The sequence below is a fragment of the Quercus robur genome, chromosome 5 (genome assembly GCF_932294415.1).
Source record: "Quercus robur chromosome 5, dhQueRobu3.1, whole genome shotgun sequence".
Classification (NCBI taxonomy): domain Eukaryota; kingdom Viridiplantae; phylum Streptophyta; class Magnoliopsida; order Fagales; family Fagaceae; genus Quercus; species Quercus robur.
This window is the reverse complement of record NC_065538.1, coordinates 6,581,355-6,604,141: the sequence shown is the minus strand read 5'-3', so window position 1 is coordinate 6,604,141 and position 22,787 is coordinate 6,581,355. Positions and strand designations below refer to the sequence as shown.

General features: G+C 34.6%; 2 protein-coding genes and 1 pseudogene across 5 annotated transcripts in view; 1 reads left to right on the top strand and 2 right to left on the bottom strand.

Moving 5' to 3' along the window:
• The window catches only part of LOC126724949 (putative F-box protein At3g23970), a 172,839-nt gene that overhangs the window by 49,249 nt on the left and 100,803 nt on the right, over positions 1 to 22,787 (bottom strand). The window lies entirely within an intron of this gene.
• LOC126724954 (uncharacterized) lies at positions 5,310 to 10,971 on the top strand. 3 transcript variants are annotated; one of them, XM_050429405.1, is made up of 5 exons: positions 5,310 to 5,670; positions 5,847 to 6,141; positions 6,386 to 6,686; positions 7,863 to 7,958; positions 10,427 to 10,971. In XM_050429405.1, the coding sequence occupies exons 1-4, from the start codon at positions 5,577 to 5,579 to the stop codon at positions 7,893 to 7,895; spliced, it is 723 nt and encodes a 240-aa protein (XP_050285362.1). In that variant the 5' UTR covers positions 5,310 to 5,576; the 3' UTR covers positions 7,896 to 7,958; positions 10,427 to 10,971. The 3 variants fall into 3 exon arrangements, with proteins under 3 accessions (XP_050285362.1, XP_050285361.1, XP_050285360.1); XM_050429404.1 differs by having other exon boundaries at positions 7,860 to 7,958; XM_050429403.1 differs by lacking the exons at positions 7,863 to 7,958; positions 10,427 to 10,971 and having other exon boundaries at positions 6,386 to 6,905.
• On the bottom strand, positions 16,840 to 21,488 carry LOC126724956 (40S ribosomal protein S3-2-like; annotated as a pseudogene).

Genomic DNA, 22,787 nt, shown 5'->3' with positions numbered 1-22,787 from the left:
TCTGTAGTAGGTTGTAGGTGGGTTTACAAGATCAAGACCAAGGCTGATGGATCTGTTGAATGATACAAGGCTCGCCTAGTTGCCAAGGGCTTTACTCAGGAGTATGGTATTGACTATGAGGAAACATTTGCTCCTGTTGCTCGCCTTACATCTGTCAGATGTCTCATTCCTGTGGCTACTATTAGCCGTTGGCCTCTTTATCAAATGGATGTGAAGAATGCTTTCCTCAATGGAGACCTCCATGAAGAAGTGTACATGCAACCACCCCCTGGCTATCCACACTCAGGCAGTCAAGTTTGCTGCCTTCGTCGTGCTCTTTATGGCCTCAAGCAGGCTTCTCGAGCTTGGTTTGAAAAGTTTAGCTCAGTTGTTGCTCAGCAGGGTTTCACTTCGAGTCCTCATGACACTGCTTTGTTTGTCCGAAGATCTTCTGCTGGTATCACTCTTATTCTTCTTTATGTTGATGATATGATTATTACTGGAAATGATTCTGTAGATATCCGCTCTCTTCAGCACTTTCTTAGTCAGCATTTTGAGATGAAAGATCTGGGCACTCTCAGCTATTTTCTTGGGCTCGAGGTTACCTCACCTTCTGATGGATACTATCTTTCCCAGGCTAAATACGCTTCTGATCTTCTCTCTAAAGCCGATATCACTGATAACAAGACTGTTTCCACTCCTTTGGAATACAATGCAAAGCTCACACCTTTGGATGGTGAACCTATATCCGATGCTACTCGCTATCGTCAATTGTTTGGCAGTTTGATCTATCTCCCTGTTACTCGTCCGGATATTTCACATGCTGTGGGTATGGTTAGTAAGTTCATGGATGCACCTCGTTCTGTCCACTATGCTGCTGTTCTTCGGATTCTCCGATATGTCAAAGGCACACTTTATCATGGTCTGCATTACTCCTCTCGATCTTCTCTCAAGCTTCATGCTTATTTAGATGCTAACTGGGCAGGTGATCCGACTGATCGATGCTCTATCACAGGTTTCTGTTTCCTGTTAGGTACTTCTCTTGTCTCGTGGCGCAGCAAAAAGTAGGATGTGGTTTCCCGTTCCAATACTGAGGCTGAGTATCGTGCCCTTGCCGACACCACTTGCGAGCTTGTTTGGCTTCGCTGGCTCTTGGCTGACATGGATGCTCCACAGCCTACTGCCACTCCTCTTTATTGTGACAATCGTAGTGCTATCTACATTGCTCATAATGATGTCTTCCACGAACGCACCAAGCATATTGAGATCGACTGCCACATCACTCGCCAGCATCTCAAGAAAGGAAATCTCAAGTTGTTCTCCATCTCCTCTGCTGACCAGCCTGCTGATATCTTTACCAAGACTCACCCGCCTGGTCGTCTTCGAGATCTTATATCCAAACTCCAGTTGGCTTCCTCCTTGCCACCTCGAGTTTGAGGGGGGATGTTAGTGTATAGCTTAGTCTAGCTTAGCCCATTGGGCTTAGCCCAATATACTGTACTTGTAATTTACTCCTTTTACTTGTACTGCACACATACCTAGCCTATATAAGGCTCTCTATTGTACATTATTTTACACACATCAATACACAGACTATTCAGTCTTTCTCTCTCACTTTACATTCTTAACACTGAGGATTCTGCATGCTTGAGAAGACTTAATGTGGTTTTACCTGCTCTAGGTACAATGCGATTAGCATAAGTTGGACAGTAATTGTGTTATGATGTCATTATAGGTATGGCCAATTATTGTGGACAAATGAATATAATACCTTGCAATTATTTCAATAAGATTGACATTAATTAAACATATCTTTTTGGTGAGAGCAGAGCAATATGGGGTTGGGGTGATTCATACATTTTCATCGGCAATAGGAAGAGAGGAGTTGATGTTATCTCCTCAACTAAAAAGAGAACAATATTAACTAGCCCGAGTATGCCAGCGATTCTAGGCAGGTTTGATGCACACCCTTACAAAGTTGGCATGCTTGCAGGAGCCACATGTTGGGGCCGTGTTTATATATGGAAATTGGGCTAGGAACCTCAGTTTCTTTCAGCACCACACTTTACATACTTCATGTTAGCTGTTAGTGAAACATGACTGTTGTTGTATCTTGAAGTTATGCAGTTCAATGTCTTGCAAATTTACAAAAAGATATTTTTGTTAGATAGAGTGACTAGAAATGTTGACTAGGATTCTTTCTTTAAAAAAAAAAAAAAAAAAAAAAGGAGCTACCTACTCTGATATTCCTTATGCAATAGTCTTTTGCTTGTGGCTATATTGGGCCTTTTTTTTTTTGTGTGCCCAATATTCAGTCTTTGTAAAATATATTACTAAAAAACATTTACCCCGAAATTATTTAGTTATATAGCCTTGCTTGAGTTTCATGCAAATGAGCCCTAATATGGACCTTTTGATATGACATTTTTTAACTGAAAAATTCCCCATGCATCAAACATAACATAGCTTTGTCTCACCTCTCTCCATTTTAAGGTTTTTTCTTTTTTTTTATGGAACTAAAGTTTACTAAATTTGAGTTTCACATGAGATATTTAATTTTAAAATGCCACATCATATTACATGGACCACATGAACTCCCGTTTGCTTAAAACTCAAGTTCACTAAACTTGATCTTTACTCAAAATTTAGCAAAATCGTGTTTCAAAAGAGGTTACATAACTAAATAACTGCGGGTAGAGGCTTTTTACTAATATTATTATTTTTTGGTGTGCAAAAAGTGAATATTTGGTACAAAAAGCCTACTATATTGACAAGTTGAAGTTTGCACTCAATCCACTAACTTGACAAATCTAACTTAACCCAACCCAAAGACTCGGGTTGGTATTTTATGGGTTCAATGCATTGGGCATATATATATATATATACATATATATATATATATATATATATATCTTTTGAAACTTCTGTTAAGTGAGGTTTTAGTTGGCAAAATTTTCAACCCAAAATATTAAATGTTTAAAACAAAATCAAATTTATTAGTTTGATTTATTTTTGAAAAAAAAATGGAATATTATGTCCTATTGTATACATTATAAAAAATTATTAAATAATAGACTTAAATAGTTTAAAGATTTTTTTTTAAATTTTTTAAATTTTTTATGAGGCTTGATAAAATAATCTCAAATCAATGATTCAATTCAACCCAACCCAATCCTTACAAGTTAGGTTGGGTTGGTTTTAAGAGTTATCACGGGTTGGGGTAGAAATTTATACCCAAAGAAGTTTAATTGAAATGAAAATAACCACAACCCAACTCTTGCACACCTTTAATAACAAGTATCTTTGGTAAATGGCCTAATAAGCAAATGAGAATTATAACTGGATAATTCATTTCTCAACAAAAAAAAAAAAAAAAAAAAAAAAACCTTTAGCTTTGCTTGACCTGTCTTTGCCCCACTCTGCCCCTAAGAGGTGACGGCACGCGGACAGGTTTTACTTGTCCTGCCTGTCCCGACTCGATGTGTATATACATATTTTATTTAATATATATTAAAAATTTCCTTTATATTTCATCTTTATCTCATCGGTCTCATTTAGATTAGTAAAATATATCCAACTAGCCCTAAACTTGCACCACCCCTCGCGTTTTCTCTGTCCCGAAGAGGGGAACGGAGCGGAGATGGGGCACCCCTAATCTGACCTTACCCCATCCTATTGTTGTCCCTAATGTAAAGATCTCCCTAATATCAATTTGCCCTTTTTGTTTCTTATTTATGGATCCAAATTATGTACCTCCTATTTTAAACATGGATTGCATTGCTATAGTGACTCCTTGGCTTATTCATAGTAGTACTATTATCAATGATTAATATGCTCCTTATTTACCAAAAAAAAAAAAATTGGGTGCCTCCACCCAAGATCTCATATTTAAACACATTTATGAGAACTCATTCAAATTCTAGGGACACAAATCTTATCCACATTGCAAATGCCAGCCACCTCTTACTTGCCAATGCTTATTTATTTAACAACTTTTTTGTAAGAACCTAAAAGTATTTTTGAAATATGTAAAAAATATTGAAAACAAAAGAAGAGAAAACCATACATTACCTTCTTTTATGAATTCTCCACACTAAATGTGCCATAATTGCACGAAAAAACATCTTGCAATATCATTTTTATATCATAGGATGCTAAAAACAACATTCAAAGACATGATGATTTATTTAGAAAATGATTTCTTCCCATTCAAATTCTCTAATTTCTTTCAATTTTTATTCATACGTGACTGACTTGAGATATGGATAAAAAGTAAAACCTAAAATAAATTATATAAACACACAAAATCAACTAATGCTACACTCAAAATTGACTAGAACTTGGAGGGGATTTCGCCTCGATTCATGACCTATGAAAGCTAGAGTGGAAAAAAAAAAAGAAGGTGATGTAACCTGCTAGATTTTTTTGCATTGGGATTTAAGAACTACTTGAAGCCCAATTAGTCTAAAATGGATTGAAGGTGACCAAAATTGACTGAGTGGACCAAATTGGGCTGAAGTAGATCTAATTAGACCGAATAGAAATTGTTTAATTTTTAGGGAAAAAATTATACATAATATTACAATACAAAATAATTATTTATTCTCACGCATTACATGAGTCTTCGACTAGTATATCATAATTGATAAATTAAAGCAATCTTTAAGCTTTGTCTATTAATATATATAGATTAAAGCAATCTTAGGTTTTTTCCTTAAAAAAAAAAAGTAATCTTAAGTTTAATTTAAGAACTTACTTGTTAGGAATGGACAAAATGTTACTCATATATCCTGTTGAAAAAAAAAAAAAAAAAAAAAAAATCTATCCTTATTAAGTGACAATTAGGAATTATTATTTTCTTCCCTTTTCCATAAGTTCCAATGATATTGGTGACTAATCTAGTGTGAAGTGAATAAAATTAAATAATAAAAAAATGGTGAAAAATTCTAGGAGTTATCGTGAGGAAATGAAACAAATTAAAAAAAAAAAGAAAAAAAAAAGGAAAAGATAAAAAAAGGTGTTTTAAAATCAATTTAAATTAATCTCTAGCCTAACAAAAGAAAAAAAATAATTTGATATTCATACGTCATGATTTTTTTTTCCTGCTTTCGGGTGTAAAAGTTGAAAAATTAATGACTTTGTTTGTATCTTGAGCTTTAGTATTCTACAAGAAAAATAAATTTAGCAGGAAAAAGAAAAGGTAGCCTTCCATTTGTTTTCGTGAAATAAGTTTTCTAGTGTGCTCTGTTTGGTTGAGTTTTTTTTTTTTTTTTGTTTTGTTTTTTTTTTTTTTTTGGGTGATAGAAAGTGTTTGATAGAGTGGATAGAAAAATAAGACGATAAAAACTATTGCGTGGATATAAAAATTTTCACAACCACTACACTCACATGATAAAGTACTGAAAGTATTACTAGAACACTGGCAATATTTGTAGCAGATGCAAGATTGGAAAGTCTGATCAAGACAAAACCAATAGTAGAGTAGAGCTATCACCACAAGAGAGACTATCTTAAAGTTTAGCATTTCCATTCACTAAGACAATAATTGTCAGGATTGCATTACAGATAGAGGAAGAGAGGAAGAGGGGGCGTTCAGAATGTTCAAAACTGACTTGGGATGCCAGAGCTCTAATGCCTACAATTCTCAGTTATTTACTAGATGTTGCTCACTCTCAATATGCAGTCCTACCAGTAAGTATCAACAGAATGAAGACAAAAAGAGGACTAATCACAATTTGTAATAATAATTTACAACTATAAGTTTATTTAAACTCTGTCTATTATATGTGTTCTTCTCTTTCTTTTCGAACTCTATTTCTTAACCTCTACTTTTCTTTCTCTTTGTGTTTCTTACTGTTATTGTTCAGCAAGGGAAGCATTAGAAAATCTGAAGGACACCATAATGGAGGGAAGGGAATTGACTATTGTATGGAACGAAGTGCAAACCCCGTCCATTAGTTCTAAAGTTTGGATTAGAATTGATGGACCTTTCCTTGATGACCAGAAATTGAATGACCTGTTCTCTCTGTATGGATTTGTCAGCCACTACGAGTTTTCTAGACGTAGTGGCGACACGAGAGGTGCTGTATCATTTGAGCTAGATAGTGCTGCTGATTCTGCTATGCATGACCTAAATGGTACAACATTATATGGCAGAAAATTGTAAGTTCCTTTATTTTCCCTCACTGCCTACATCAAATTTTTTGCTTCACTTCCCTGCATCAAACATTAGTTCTTTTTTTTTTTTTTTCCCTCACTGCCTGCATTAAATTTTTTGCTTCACTGCCCTGCATCAAACTTTAGTTCTTTTTTTTCCCTCACTGCCTGCATCAAATTTTTTGCTTCACTGCCCTGCATCAATCACTGCTTATGGTTTGTTCTTTTTTTTTTTTTTTTTTTTATTCAGCTATGTTGCCAAATTTGTGAGAAATATGGGGGATGTTGTGGTGGCCTTAGATCATACAGCAGCTCAAGAGCCAATTAAAATTGTGTCCATCTACAAGTTTGAAGGCAAAGGCAAGAAAAGAAAATTCATTACTGCCTTTGAAATGGACTCTATCAGGACTGTAGCTGATTTCCTTCTAGTGCTGCATGACTTGTGCGACTCACCATTAGTGGGGTTAAGCCTAAATTGTCCTTGGCCCGGTTATCATGTGAGGTACTATCATGCAAATAGCATGACTTGCAAGCCAGTCCTTGTGGAAGAGGTGGGCATGTTTAATGAAGATGATCCATTTGCACTTTGGTTCTTGTCCAATGTGAACCTTGTTGAATTTCATAAGGTGGACTAGACATTGATTGAGAGGACTAGCAAGGAAATTTTTACAATAGGATTTTTTGATTGAGAGACAAACTACATTTTTGATTGAGGAACTGTTATACTACATTTTTGTTTACTAATTTGAATGTGTTGCTGTTTGGAAAAACTTGTAGTAACTTGTAGTACCAATGGCCATCATAGAAAACACTAGCATCTCCGGCATTAATGCTGCTCCTAGCATCAGATATGTCAACAATTAGGTATAAATGAATCTTTAGGTAATAATGCTGATTTTTTTTAACATGAACATTTAATTTTTGTCGAAGTTGTTGCTTGTACTTGCAATGTAAATGTTTTTTGTCATAGACCAATGCACATTGATTTGACTTTAGACTAATGTTAGAATGAACTTCAGTTAGATAAGTTAATGACCAACATTTGTTGAAGCTGATATATGCTTCCCTCAACTGCCCTCCTGAAATTGTTATGAATCAGCATTTCATGATTCTTTTTTCCTTTATTAAATATGGGTGACATTTCAGTTTACAATTCTACTGAAGGTTCTATATACTTGAGAAGACTTGATGAGGTTGTACATGTTCTAGGATACCTTGGTTCCATTGAATTGGAATAAAAGAATGCACATGACTTTATTTGGTCTATGTGACTCTATCTTCATGTTTAGTTGTTTGCTTTGGGCAGGACAATATAATTGCTTGGTTTGGCTCTTGTAAAATGTCATTCGACTCTAGCTGTGTCTTCCTGGTTACATGCTCTTACACCCTAGAAATATTTGACACATGTTGAGTTTCATAGATTCATATGATGTCAGCTGATTTAGAATTGTTGAATCCTTGATTCTGTTTTGATTGCAAATAAATACTTGGATAGTAGGCTTCAAGAAAAAGTTTTTGGGGTACTTTGTAAAATTGAATTAGAAAAAGTGTTGGATCATGTGAATTGGGTGATGCCTAGAAGGATTTTGGATTTGCTGCTATGTTGGCTGGTCTTTCTGCTAAAAAGAACAGGCTGTCTATTTGGAATGCAATTCCATCTTGCTTGAGGTGGCTTATTAGGTGATTTTAATTCTAGGAATTAATTTTCAATTGTCTTCTTGCAGCAGGGACAACACGGTTGGTATAGTGACTGCAGTTAATTTTGATCACACTTCAATGATTAAGCATGATGATCCGGGCGGCAACTCAATGTCTTATTTCAGGTATGAATTTTTGCCAGATTATCAATTGTGTCTTTTTTTTGTTGAATCATCTGCTTGATGTTCTATGGCAAATATGACAATCATTCTCTATTAAAGTTTTTTTAGTTCCTTAATGATAATAGTAGTAGTAGGAGTAGTAGTAGTAGGAGTAGTAGTAGTAGTAGTAATAGTAATAGTAATGAGCAAACCTTATTAAGCACAACAGTTTGCGCCTAAATTCTGCAAAAATCAAACTGAACCAGCTACTAAGACTGCAACACAAGAACTCAAACAACAAACAAAACAATTTACCATGATCTAACCAGGAGCCCAGGCTCCGAAACAATAGTTCTTCTTTCCACCAGTTGACACTGAGCAAGAGATACCCCAGAGATTGCAGAGGATTCTATTCTGCAAATTATTTAAACCTCCTGCAGCAATCTACTCTAGATTTCACATCCCACTTGATTGCTTGAATTCTGCTCGCCTCATACTTGATGAGACAATTAAACTCTCTGTGATTTCTTTGCAATCATATGTGATATACAGCAGATGCCCATGCAATATTGCAAATCACAGATTTGAATTAGACCCTTCCCCTTTAAAGCCTTGACAACCCATTGTAGGATTTTAGACCAGTACTGCCTCAATCTAATCCGATATAATATCTCAATCTGATGCCACTCTCATGGGACAATAGCACTTAAAATTCAAGTTCTCCCTTCTTTTCTATACCCTCTGCGAAATATATGCAAGATGACACCTTGATACCAACAATTTAAGTCTGGCATGGGCAGTCAATCTATTTCTCGGAGCCAACCAACAGGTGAATGCATGCCTTGGGGTAGTAGAAATATGCCTGACCATCATCCACCAATCAACAACTTGCAGCCTTGATCTGATAGCTTCCCAGGTTTCTGCACAATTGAAGATACTAGAGTTTGCAACAATCCAGTCCATTCTAAAGAGTCCATCTCTTCCAGGTTTACCTAAAGCACTTTAACTTGAATCAGCACCAATGCCCCTCATATAACAGTAGAATCTCTAGCATTAATGCTGCTCCCAGCATCACATACAATCCCTCCATCAGGGTCAGAGTTGTCCAGCCAAAGAAACATCAGGAGGCCAAATTTTAATCAAGTTTGGTCGATTCATTCTCTGAAGCGGATTCTTGGCTAGGAGGGATGATATCAACCGTCTGACAAAGATGGACTATAGTCACCCACCATCCCTCCCCCCCCCCCCCCTTTTTTTCTCCCCAACCACAATAAAATCCCACTCTTTAAAAGAACACATAAAGAGGTAAAATGTGATTAGGATAAGTTGGAGAGTAACTGTGGTCTGATGTCATTATAGGTATGACCAATTATTGGGAGCAAATAAATACAATATCTTGCAATCATGAAAATAAGATTGTCATTGAACATCTCTCTCTTTGGGGAGCAGAGCAATATGGGGTTGGGATGATTCACACATCTTCATTGGCAATATGAAAAGAGGAGTTGATGTTACCTCCCTAACTCTAGAGAAAACAATATTCACTCTACAAAGCCCACACATGTCAGCTGTTCCACGCAGATTTGATGCACACCCTTCAACTGTTGGCATGCTTGCAGGAGCCACTTGTTTGGGCAGGTTTATATGTCGACATTTGGCTATAGCAACCTCAGTTTCTTTCTGTGAAACATGACTGCTGTTGCATCTTGAATTTTTATTTTATTTTATTTTGGAGTAAAATTGACAGAGTTTGTGCAGTTTGATGTCTTGCAAAATGACAAGAAACTGCTTTTGTTAGGCAGAGTGACTAGAAATCCAGGTCATTGATCGAATGAAGGTTTTGTATAGATTATGCGCATTTTCATTGTGGAATAAGAATGAGTAGTTTAGTACAAGAAGCAAAGGAAGTTTGGAATCTCATGTAGTAGATCGGTATCCTTTTTGACTAATATTTTGTTCCAATTAGGCAATTACTGGCATTCTCTTTGAGTCTTGAATATTCTTCATTTTAATATTCTTTTGATTAACATTTTACTCACTTTTATATCATTTTTCTCTTGCAAACCATTTCATGAGAACACCATCAACGAAAGAGGGAAAAAAATTTTGAAATAAGTGATTTGCATGTTTTTGTGCCTGGTTTGGGTGTTGTTATTAAAGCTGTTGCTCAGCTTTTTCCATCCACCTTGTCTCCATTGACCAACTAGTGTCACTCAAATAAGAGAACATTTAACAACCTAGTTACTATGAAAATGAAGAAGAAAATAACATGGTTCAAATAAATTAATAATTTTTTTTTTTGGGGGACAAGAAAATCATCCCAGCAACTGGTATTGTCTTTAAAATCAATCTACTTCCAATTCTCAGACTATTAGTATTTCTTTACAACTTCTTGTTTTTAGAATACCAACTTGGCGTTGACTTTTTATCATAGTACTGACTCCATTTTTATCAAACTCAAATTTCATCTTCTTGCCACAAATACTCAAAAGATGTCAAGAACTAATGGCAATGGCACCCCCTAACCAATATTCTGCACAAACTAGACGTATCGTATTCCCACATCAGGAAAGGCAACAGTGCTTGCATTGGGCAGGGCCTACCTCAGGAATGCTTGGTGGAGGGCTACATTCGTGACATAAAATGTGTAGTCTTGTCCATTAAGGAGAAATTGGACCGCCTGGGTAAGCAAATATTAAATACTTCAATTTGTGCTTGGAACTTTTTGAGACCAAATTCAATTTTTTGCTTTCTAAATTGTCCTGGTTTAGTTTTTGGTTAAGTTATATATTTGGTACTCAACCTTCTGAACTGTTTTTTAAAAATTGGAGCTCCTATTTTTACGAGATCTAAGAGAGGTTATGGTAGGCAATCTTGCCCCCAATTTATTGAAGAGATTGATTCTCAAACTCGAATTTGTGATTTTTTGCTTTCGGTGGAAGACACTTATCTTCCACTTTTTTTTCACTTATGTGACAAAATGGAATATTTCATGCCTTGCCATAGGCTCCACATCATCAAAGTGACTTTTGGTTTCTTGAATTCTATTTGTAACGTTAGCATTTTTAAACCATTGGATGATAATAAGAGCCTTTTTTTTGGGAACATCTCAAAGTATAAGGATGATCTTGAAACAAAGATGAAAGGTTCATGACCAAATATGCCACAAAGTTAACAATAACAGCAGCAATATTCACAGTGAGTTGAAACTGAATGAACTTCTGGATGTGTTTGTAGACACATCTTCCCATTAATTATCATGGAATCAATAAATATCGACACTACTATATGGATAAGCACTTGATTTTTTTTCTAAACCATTTTGTGGGCAGAATGCTAAATTTCTAAACCACAAGTTAAGTGTCAAGTTGGAAAAATGTCAAAGTGTAATGGTGTCATATTTTTCTCAAGCACGTGATGACTTAGCCTCTATATTTTGACAACAAAGTTTGATGAACATCCACATTAGCAGGTCTCATGTGGGTAAAATGTATTTTTGTCAAAATCACATATTAGAAAAAAGAAAAGTATAGTTTCTCCTAATTTTTCATTCTTACTATAAGTCACGTTTAGTTTATTTATTTTATATTTTATTTAATCCAATCTTGATATACCCAATGAAGTCTCACAGCAAATAAGAATCCACAAACCAAGGAACACAGTTGTGAGGCACTTATTGCATGCAACAAATGCATTAGATACCTTATTATAATGATGGGGCATTGATAAGTAACTTCATACTTTTTGTAGGAGAAAAAAAAATTAATAGTAACTTATGAATGTACGAAGTAGTAGTTTTTATGCTAAGAGTTTTGTAGTTTAATTAGCACCTCCTAATTTTTCTAACAGAAATATTCAAGATTCAAATCATCTCTCTCCATTATTGTAAGTTGTAACTATTGCATTATGAAAAATAAAAAATAAATAAATTGTGGATCAAATTAAATTAACATAAATCGTCAAAGTTTTCAAATTTAACTCATATATACATGTGTTCAACCACAACATTTTCTTGAATATGAATATGACATCATAAAGAGAGTACACTAAAATTATATTAACAAAAAATTAAAAAATTAAAAAAATAATGTCATGTCTCAATTGACATCAATTCTACTCTATTGATTGGGATGATGGAAAAGTTGAAAGATAAAAAATGATAGAAATTTTTTTATTTTTCCACCATTTGTGTTTGGTAATAGTGATGGAAAAGCAAAAGGATATACATTAAATTATTATTATTGTAAGGACTGAATTTGGATTTGACCCAATATAGGATTGGGTTTTAGCCCAATGAGCCCAAACAATAAATTTATAGAGCGTGGGTGAAAGAACTAATTCTAGTACGTAAGAAAGGCAGTAACAATTGCTTATTTAAGAGAATCAAACACAAATAAGGTAAGAAAATTTGTCCTCAGCACAGTTCGAAGATCTCTGTTATTATGTCTAATTGATGATCAATATTACAGGAATTGAAAAATGATCGTCCTCTTCATCCCCCTCCCTTTCCATGCTATATACTATATCTTTTGGCATCATCCCTATCATACACGTGTAGGTTAGATTTTTGGCACTCCTTCTTGTCCCATCCAACATCTCCCAGAACCTTCAACTAGCAGTTGTAATGCTGCTTCACCACTGTTCAGGTATCATCTCCACATTAATGCGGCCAGAAAGTTAGCTGGGATGCATTTAATACGGAGGTAGCAGCTTTTGTACATATTTGTTGCTTTCCCCTACTTCTCTCATATCCAATGTCTGACTTCTAACCTTGATGTAACCTGGAAGGATGTTCAGGACGATAGGACATTCCTACTGATTTCGGATCCATATTTCCGACATGACTTTTCTCCTCGGATATCTTTTGAACTATCATGTACAATCCTTATCTCTTCCTCTTCAACCATTCTCATAACAACATTATTTGACCATTCTCGGACAAGTAAATATCCTCGGACTAGGCCATAGGCCCAGTACATACAGTTTTAATAGTACTTTCTGGCTATCTGGCCCCCACAATTATTATTATTATTATTATTATGCACTTATTTTATTTTGAAAACTAGAAAACAAGTACTACATTTTCATAAAAGATTTTATTCAAAAATTTATTTTCCACGTTTACATCATTGTAGAGCATTTGTGGATTCAAAAAAAAAATACCAATTATTGAGATTTTAAGGTGTAATTTGTCACCTTATTGTAATTGATTATAACCTTATTTCTAAGCCTTCATTTGTGAGTTCACAATGAAATGATCATAAAGGAATGGAATGGACTTAAACTCCTAAAGAAGTGAAAAGATTCTATCAATTAAAACTTCCAAATAAATGAAGAAAAAGAAGCATATATAATTTTTTTTTATATTCCTTTTCATTCATTATTTTTTCTGCTTCCAAATTATCTGCAACTCTTGTAAGTTATCAAAGCAACTGTAGGCTGAGAACTACTACTATAATAGTATGACAATCATGTGTAAACTGGCACCTTTTTTGGATTCATATTGTGTTACCACAAAATTGTCACCAATTAATTGGATAATCAAATTATTCAAATCACATATATTATTACAAAAAAATAATAATAAATAAAATTGTATCAGTTTGTTTTCTACTACTTCTTAGTGTAAAAGAAGATGCAGGAGCCTTATCTTATGGTGCACACCCACACACACTCTGTTTCTCTCCTTGGCGGCTTTCCTCTTAAAATCCACAATTGGAGCTTGCTAGTGCTGACATCCTAACTAATCCAAATCCAAGAGAGAGAGAAAGAGTTGGACTAATTTCTACAAAGCTTGAATACCCTTCTCGTTTCAAGGGTTTCTCTCTCTTTGCGAATTTTCATTCTGATTATTTGTTATAGCATTAGAAACATATTTTATATCTCATTTTCCATTTCAAAAAAAATTATGATGGGTGATAAGAATAGCTATTGTGGGATGTGATGACTGATTAGAAAGAATAAGAAAAAAGAATTTTGATGGCCTTGTTTGAATAGTTAAGCTAATTACTAACTGGGTGTTTTAATCTTTCAATTTTGTACAAACCCATTTGCAACATGTGGTTGCATAGTAAACACCAACTCCAAATCTTCAACTCCACAGCATAAACCAAGGAGTTGTGGGCACATATATTAGTACCCTAAAATCAAAAAATTAGGCTGTCAAACTTGAAAAGTAGATTAGTACCGCCTGTTTAGGATTAGATTGTAAGCCATCTTATTGTTTATTTTTCCTACTATTTGCAAGTTCCACTTGAGTTATCTACTTATTTTATTTAATTTTTGTTTATTTTTCCAACTATTTACGAGTCCTACCCCCCCCCCCCCCCCCCCACACAAAAAATAAATAAATAAATAAATAAAACCTCTATAATAGTAGGAAGAAATAGGTATCACACCTTCTCATTTAAGAGCCGCCCCCTATGAGAAAAGCTTGGCCCCTCCTCCAATACATCAGCCATAAAAATTCCCCACCCCAAATCCCTACTTTTCATCTTTTGACTTTTCCTTTCCTCCTTTAAAACATGTCAACCACATCCCACACTTTTTTTCTTGAGTGAGACCAAATCCCATAGCTATTCAAGGACCTATGTTGTACTGGTGTGGGAATTATCATTAGAGATTAGAGAGGCCGTGAGGGTATAGTATTAGACTATTAGTAGGTAGTAGGTACTAGTGCTAGGCAGAAAATTCGAGATAATTTTTGAGCTAATGGGCATCTTGTTGATTAAGTCCACACTCTCCTATCCATGTGCAGGTCCTGGAGTTTTGGTATAGTCCCTTGTTAAGTTTGTTAATAGGGTAGCCAAGCTATTAGCTTCTTATGCTAGGTAGGCAACGAGGATAGTATTAGATGGATAGAAGTAATTCCTCCGTTTTCAGCTGCTCTAGATGCTGATGTACTTGTTACTTTGCCTAATGTACTTCTTTCTTATTGATCTTTTAGTTCGATTCCTAATTATTTATCTTATGATTTATGATCTTCTTCTCTAATTCAATTTCTATTTGTGGGTTCTAGTTAGCTTAACTGGTAAAGTCTTTGATGGTTGTATAAAAAATCTGGGTTTCAATCCCTGCCTACACCAAATATTGGTTAGTGTTTTGGTCTGATGATAAAAAGTTATCATCAAGAGCAGATGTCATAGGTTAAAACTTTCTATAAAAAATAAAAATTGTTCAATTTCTATTTAGTTGAGAGATATGAAATTGATTTTGAATTTATGGTTGACCAAAATAGTCTAATTTGGTTGAATTTAATTGCTATTTATTTTATGGTTGCTTATAGTGGCTTTGTTATATTTAATTTCTATGAATATTATTTCTTGTAAATGTATTCTAGTTCTTGTTAGATTTAATGTTTTTTTTTCTTTCTAAAATTAATCTAGGAAGACATGTATGTATGTATGAATATATATATATATATATATATTTATATATATATATATATTTATATATATATGTCTTATTGTATTTTTCTTGAATTGCAAATCAATATGATAGTGTTACATCTCAGATTAACATCACTTCGGCTCTTTTTGTATGGGATGATAATAAAATTTGTAAGGATAGAAAATGATAAAATGATTAAAAGAGATTTTAATTTTCCATCATAAATATTTGGTAAATGGTGGAAAGATAAGATAGAAATTATATTATTATTGTTATTATTATTATTATTATGAACTTATTGTAGTTTGAAACAATGGGGTAATGAGAAGAATTGTTTAATTTTGTTGCTCAAGTCATATTCTCCCCGATTTGAAAGGAACAAAAATAACTGGGTGAAAAATTCTACCCACCCTATTTCCTACTCTCCATTTTCTCCCATAATAAATGATAGAAAATCATAGTTTCCTATCATTTTTATTCTTCTTTTCATCCCTGCACTTAGTGTAGTTTGAAACAATGGGGGTAATGAGAAGAATTTTTTAATTTCATTGCTCCAAGTCATTTTCTCCCCAATTTGAAAGGAACAGTCATTTTCTCCCCAATTTGAAATGAACAAAAATGATAGTCTGGATGAAAATCCTATTTTATTCTCTCCATTTTCTCCCCGAATAAATTATAGAAAATCATAGTTTCCTATTCCTTTTTCATCTCCTCCCTTTACACCTCAACCAAACACATCATTCCAGTTCCACAAAACTGGTCTAAAAGAATGAACTCCAATTCTCTGTGCCTTTGTTTGACAACCCAGAAAATGCTAATTCACTTAAATTTGACTGGCTCGTTCAGTCGTTTCACAAATCACAAGTATGACCCAAAAAGAACAAGTTGCTACCAGCCAAACTGGTGGATTGTCACCAATACATCCGGCATCTATTGCACGACAAAAATAAGGCCTCAGCAATCAAATGACTAGCATCATAGGTCCTACTCGACTAGGCAACTCCTACGTCCCATTGGGTATACCTTTGCCCTTTGTCCCCCAAACGATTGGTTAGATTCAACTGGCCTGTGAATCTTTCTTATCCGTTTTTTTTTTTTTTTTTTTTTTTTTTTAATAAAAAATAATCTTCTAGAGTTTAAATTCTCATATATCTATGACTATAACTAATTCCATTTTTATTATTCACCAATGAATTTTTCCAGGGCATGTTTATTTCGAATGTTAAGTACAGTCTACAGAAAACTCTGTTACCACTTTACGAAACAGGACCATAGTCCACTCTTCATGCATCACACCGGACTCAGCTTAGTAGCTTACACATCCTTGGAGCTTGACCAAATGGCTCAAGTGAGAATCAAAGCCTTTCTTCCTACTTTCATAATAACAAAATGAACTCGATCGGTTATCAGGCCATCTATGACCCTAGAATAGCAAGCTACACTGGGAATTCAAATGTGGCTTCTGTCTATAATGGGATTATTAAAAAAAAGTAAACTTTTCAAGGATACTACATGATAGGACAACAAATAGCAACTAAGATACGTTAAACAAAGGCAACACAGTCTACAAAAACACGATCCTTCACAAGTCACCAACTCCACGTAGAAGAACTAGATGGAACCATAACTTAAATCCTATTCCTTGCAAAAAATTTAACAGGCATCTTTAAGTTTCTGTTGTCCTAGACACTACAAAGTGAAAGCAACCTGGACAAGAGGAGACCTAGTTTAAACTGCTGCAATCTCTATGTTAGTTGCTGCCAATGCAGGTGTAAAGTTGTATTCCTCTTTCCTCCTTGGGTGAGTGTATGGTAACCAGATCAGGCAAGGGTGTTATGGGGCCTACCTTGCCCTTAGGATCCCAATCGAGCATTATCTTCACCTTGATACCAAGAACACCCTGCAACAAATTTTAAATGCAAAAACATTAATTAAAAGATAACTTTTCATACCAAGGCAGGTTGTTGATATGCTAATTGCATTTATCCAATTCTGAAATGAGTTTTTCAAGGAGTAACTAAGCTAACCTGTCTAAGAAGCACATGCCTCACAGCAGAGTCAATATATTCATTGACAGGCTGGCCAGAGGATATCATGTAACCATCCTTGAACTTCATAATAGCTTTGGCACGCTGAGCCCTGAGCTTACCACTAACTATAACCTGGATATAGTGACAAAAGGACACTCTTATGTAAAGAAAACAGAGCAAAAAAAAAAGCTCATTTAACAGTCAATGGAGGCCAAAAGCTTCCTTTACATACCTCGCATCCTTTTGCTCCACTCTCCATAACAAATCTAAGAACACCATAGCAAGCCCTAAAAACAAGGAGGTTGAAGCCGATTCAATAGAAGTATAAAAACCAAAAGGAAAAAAAATACAGCATAAATCTACAACAAATATTAGTCCTAAGACATCTTTAAAAATTATCACTGGACATGGATAAAAATAAAGACGATAACAAACTGATTGGACAATTATATATACTGTGCATGTGCGGATAGCTCAATAATGTGTGCATGCATTTTGCCAAACATGAATGCAGAAACCATCATAAGCAGATTTTTTTTTTTTTTTTTTTTGCCAATCCTGATTTGTCCCAGTGATAGCTGTATAGAAGACTTCCCAGCTGATTTTCTCACAATAAGTTTAAGGTTTTAATACTTCTGAGCTGTTTTCACCTTTTCCAACACACAAATTCTATACATATAATAGGACGCATGCACACCTGTGTAACTGCCACAGAGAGAGAGTCACACTGATTCATGAAGAAATAGATGGAATCAAATTCAGATACACATTTTTTTTTTTTGATTGGTTCGAATTCAGATACACTAAAATTTAGGAGTTCCTGAACTCCAAGAACTAAAGAACAGTTCAAAAAGACTAACAAAACTCCAAATTTTAAATGTAAGCACTGTTGAGGGCTCCTCTTAACCAATTAATTTTGGGAAAGGGAGTATATCACTATAATCAATGCTAACCACAAGAGAGACATTAGGTGAGGCCTTGTTTAGCAAATCATGATTCTTCTATAAAATCTCAGAAACAAAGCAAAATGGCAACTCAATGAACATGCTAAATTGATATTCAAAGGTTTAAATACCACTTTTATTGTATTTTTTACAACTTTCACCTAAACCATGAGAGAATGCATGTTTACATGTCAGTGTGTGCGAGCGCGAGAGAGAGAGAGAGAGAATCACACTAATTCAGGAGGCAATAGATACCCTGAAGTTCACAGAAAATACAATTTAGGAGTTACCGAACTCCAAGAACTAAAGAACAGTTCAAAGAGACTAACAAAACTCCAAATTTTAAATGTAAGTAAATGTAAGCATTGTTGTCCTCTTAACCAAATATTTTTGGGAAAGGGAGTATATCAGTATAATCAATGCTAACCACAAGGGGGACATTAGGTGATGCCTTTTTTGGCAAATCATGATTCTTCTATAAGAAATATTCTATAAAATCTCAGAAACAAAGAAGCAAAATGGCAACTCAATGAACATGCTAAATTGATATTCAACAGCTTAGATACTGCTGAGAAGTCTTGAGTTTTCTCAATACCACTTTATTTTATTTTTTTACAAGTTTCACCTAAACCATGAGAGAATGAAGGTGTACATGTCAGAGTGTGTGCGTGCGCATGTGCGAGAGAGAGAGAGAGAGAGAGAGAGAGAGAGAGAATCACACTAGTTCATGAGGCAGTAGATACCCTGAAGTTCAGAGAATACAATTTAGGAGTTCCCGAACTCCAAGAACTAAAGAACAGTTCAAAGAGACTAACAAAACTCCCAATATTAAATGTAAGCATTGTTGAAGGATCCCCTAAACCCATTATTTTTGGGAAAGGGAGAAATATATCAGTATAATCAATGCTAACCACAAGGCAGAGATTCTGTGAAGCGTTGTTCAGCATATCATAATTCTATTACAAACATTCTATAAAATCTAAGAAACAAAGCAAAATGGCAACTCAATGAACATGCTAAATTGCCATTCAAAGGTTAAAATTACTTCTGCGCAGTCTCGACCTTCTCAATACTTCTTTTTAATAAGTTTTACACCTAAACCATGAGAGCATGAAGGTGTAAGAGTTTGTGTGTGTGTGAGAGTGAGAGAGAAAGAGAGAGAGAGAGAGATTCATATTGGTTCATGAAGTAATTGAGGCACTACGTTCCACAGATAATGACTTGGAGTAAAAATGAAATATTGGAGCTTGCAAACTCCAAGCACTAACTAACAATTCAAGGATCTTACAAACTCCAAAATTCAATGTAAGCATTGTTGATGGTCCTCTAAACCCATAACTATCGGAGAAGGGAGAAGTATAGTCAATACTGACTACAAATCCACGGTTTCTAACAGGAAGGTTCTTACAAATCCATTTCAATCCCAATAAAGTATGTCATGACCACACAGTCATGCAGCAAAATTAAAAAGACAAGAGTAGGTCCAAATAGCTAAATAATGGATATTGTATGGATCTACAAGAACAAAAATGATTAGAATCGTCAACATAGATTTGGTCCCAAGACATTTTTAAGAATTAGAAATGGATAAATATAGAAAACAGGTAGGATAATGATATACCAACATATGTATGTTTGTGCATGATCAATAATGCAATAATATGTTTGTGTATTTTACCAAGCAGTACATGAATGCATAAACCATCCTATCCCAATCCTTTTGTTTTGGGCCAATCCCAATATATCCCAGTGACAGCTGTAAAGAACTCTTTTTTGATAAGTAGCTGTAAAGAAGACTTCCCAGCTGGTTCTCACTATAAGTTCAGGATTAAATACTTCTGAGCCACTCTGACTTTTTTCAAAACTTCATACACATAATAGTCAGGGCAGATGCAAGTATGTGTATGTGTGCCACAGAGAGAGAGAGAGAGAGAGTTACACTGATCCAAGAGGCAATAGATACCCTGAAGTTCAGCGACTTTAAAATTTAGCAGTTCCCGAACTCCAAGAACTAAAGAACAGTTCAAAGAGACTAACAAAACTCCAAATATTAAATGTAAGCATTTTTCAGGTTCAGGGACCCTCTTAACCCATCATTTTTGGGAAATGGAGTAGTATATCAGTATAATCAATGCTAACCACAAGGGAGACATTTCTAAAGCAGAGTTTGGCAAATCATGATTCTTATATTACAAATATTCTATAAAAATCTCAAAAACAAAGAAGAACCAATATGGCAACTCAATGAACATGCTAAAATTCAATTTTACTAAGTAGAAGATATACCTCCGGACAGCAAGCCCTCCTAGAAGCTTGTAACGCAGAGACTCTGCCTGAGCAATGGCACAGAGCCCTCTGTTGTTCACTTTCTCAGCATAAAGGTCAACGCTGTTCTCGGGAAACTTGAAACGCTTCTGAATAACAGATGTGAGTTCCCTAATTCTTCTTCCCTTCTCACCTAAGCCCATCAATTAGAAGCACAATCAGAAAACTTAACTTCCAAACTCCTACCCAGATAGAAATCAACCCCATGTACAAAGCTACAACAAGTACAATCTTTCCCTTCAAATTTCTTCACAACCAGATGCAGATTATGGGCACACAGAATTGTCATATGTTTCTTGAAAACAAAGAACACAAGTCAATGAGCTGAAATTTCATAGTTCACCTAATTGAGTAAAACATAGTATTAGTTACATCAACCAAATAACTCTCATTACCACACAAAAAGTTGATTACTTTGCTTTCTTCACATTTTCTCATCAAACAAAACCACAGAACCCTAGACCATTTTCATTATTCTTCCATTTCTAAAAATTGAACAGTCACCCATTGAAGCCAAACAATTACATTACACCAGACTCCTCATTCACCACCATTTCCTGCATTAAGCTCATTGATTCCTCATTCAGCTCCGCGTAGAACACTCCATCAGCCACAAACTATAATAACAATTCAATCAAAAACCAATTAATAACAAAATAACAGTCTGTTTGGAAGCCGAGAAAACGCAGGAAAAAAAAAGATAGAAAATTTTTCGTACCTTTCGTTTTTTGCTCATTTGAGTCGCCATGTTGTTGTTGAGAGAAAATGGATCGAAAAAACGATTCTTTGTGTTTTGTGGGTTTTGCCGTTTTGGTTTTTTTGAGAGAGAGCCTAAAAATGAAAAGAGATAAAAGTGAGAAGAGTTTTATGGTTTTTTGTGTTGTATTAGTAGTACTGAGGAATCATGATCGGACGGTCAGTGGCTGAGGGTTGCCTTTTTTTAACAGTTGTGATTAAAATTGTCTTATTTTGCTATTTTTTATTATGTGAATTTATCTATTGTTGTGAGGGTAGAATTGGATTTGCAAACATATGAATACATGACTAATAAACAATGCCTAATAAATTTGTGTGATATAAAATTAGAAATGGAAAACCTTGTTTTTACTTTTTAGTGTAAAATCATTAATATTTTATTATAGAAAAATTACATGTATATTTTAAAAAAAAATTATATTGATATTTGGTAACCGACACAGATACGTGGGTGGTAATAATTGGTAGCTTCAGCTATAATACATACTAGTCACTAGCTCGTGCGATGCACAGGAGAATTAAAGAAATGAATGGCGTCTGTGTCTATTTAATTATCAATCATATATCTGTTATAGCAAATAAGGTGATTTATAAATTTCAACCAGTTTGTTTTGTAACACCTTTTTTTTTTTTTTTTTTTTTTTTGAGATACCAAATAGAATGACTTTTTTTTTCAGAAGTAAAAAACCATGTTCAAAGGTAAAGACCTGGGCACACAGCTCAGGCTAGTTTGTTAGCCATACAAATTATGAAGAAAAAACATACAAGGCTTCCCTTTAAACTAACAAAACAACGAAGACCCTTCTGCACCATAATCATGTTTGCTTGAGTGGCCGAGAGCATCTGATATGTCACCAGCAATGCTAGAGCTACATCCAAAATGACTTTAGGTTGTGTCTGAACTTTCTCAAAGTATACTTTGTTTCTTGCATTCCAAATTGCCCAAGTCGTTGTGGCCCACAGTTCCAGCTCCTTCTTTGTTTTGTAACACCTAATTTACTATAATTAGTAAAAATCTTAACTTAAGATGATTAATAGAAAGTAGGAACACATTGATATCAATTTAGTTATTAAAAAAAAAGTCTCAAATGATGGCAATTATAAAACAACATTCTTCTCAAGGAGTTTATAATCAGACATATCTATCGTAGAAGCAAGCATATATGATGTCTTAAATAAAATTGATAGCCTTCTTCGTGGACATATAATGCCCCAGATTTTTGGGTTTTACATGTTGCCAAAAAAATAAACATTCTTAAGGTATATTACAGAGACAAATCATTATGATCTTTTGCAATTCTTAAAAAAATTTGTAATCTTTAGAATTCTTTTTATTTTAGTAAAGCAGGCAGAAGAGAAAGAGAAATCCTCGGATTTAACGATGGAGATGAGAAAAGTTAAAAAAAAAA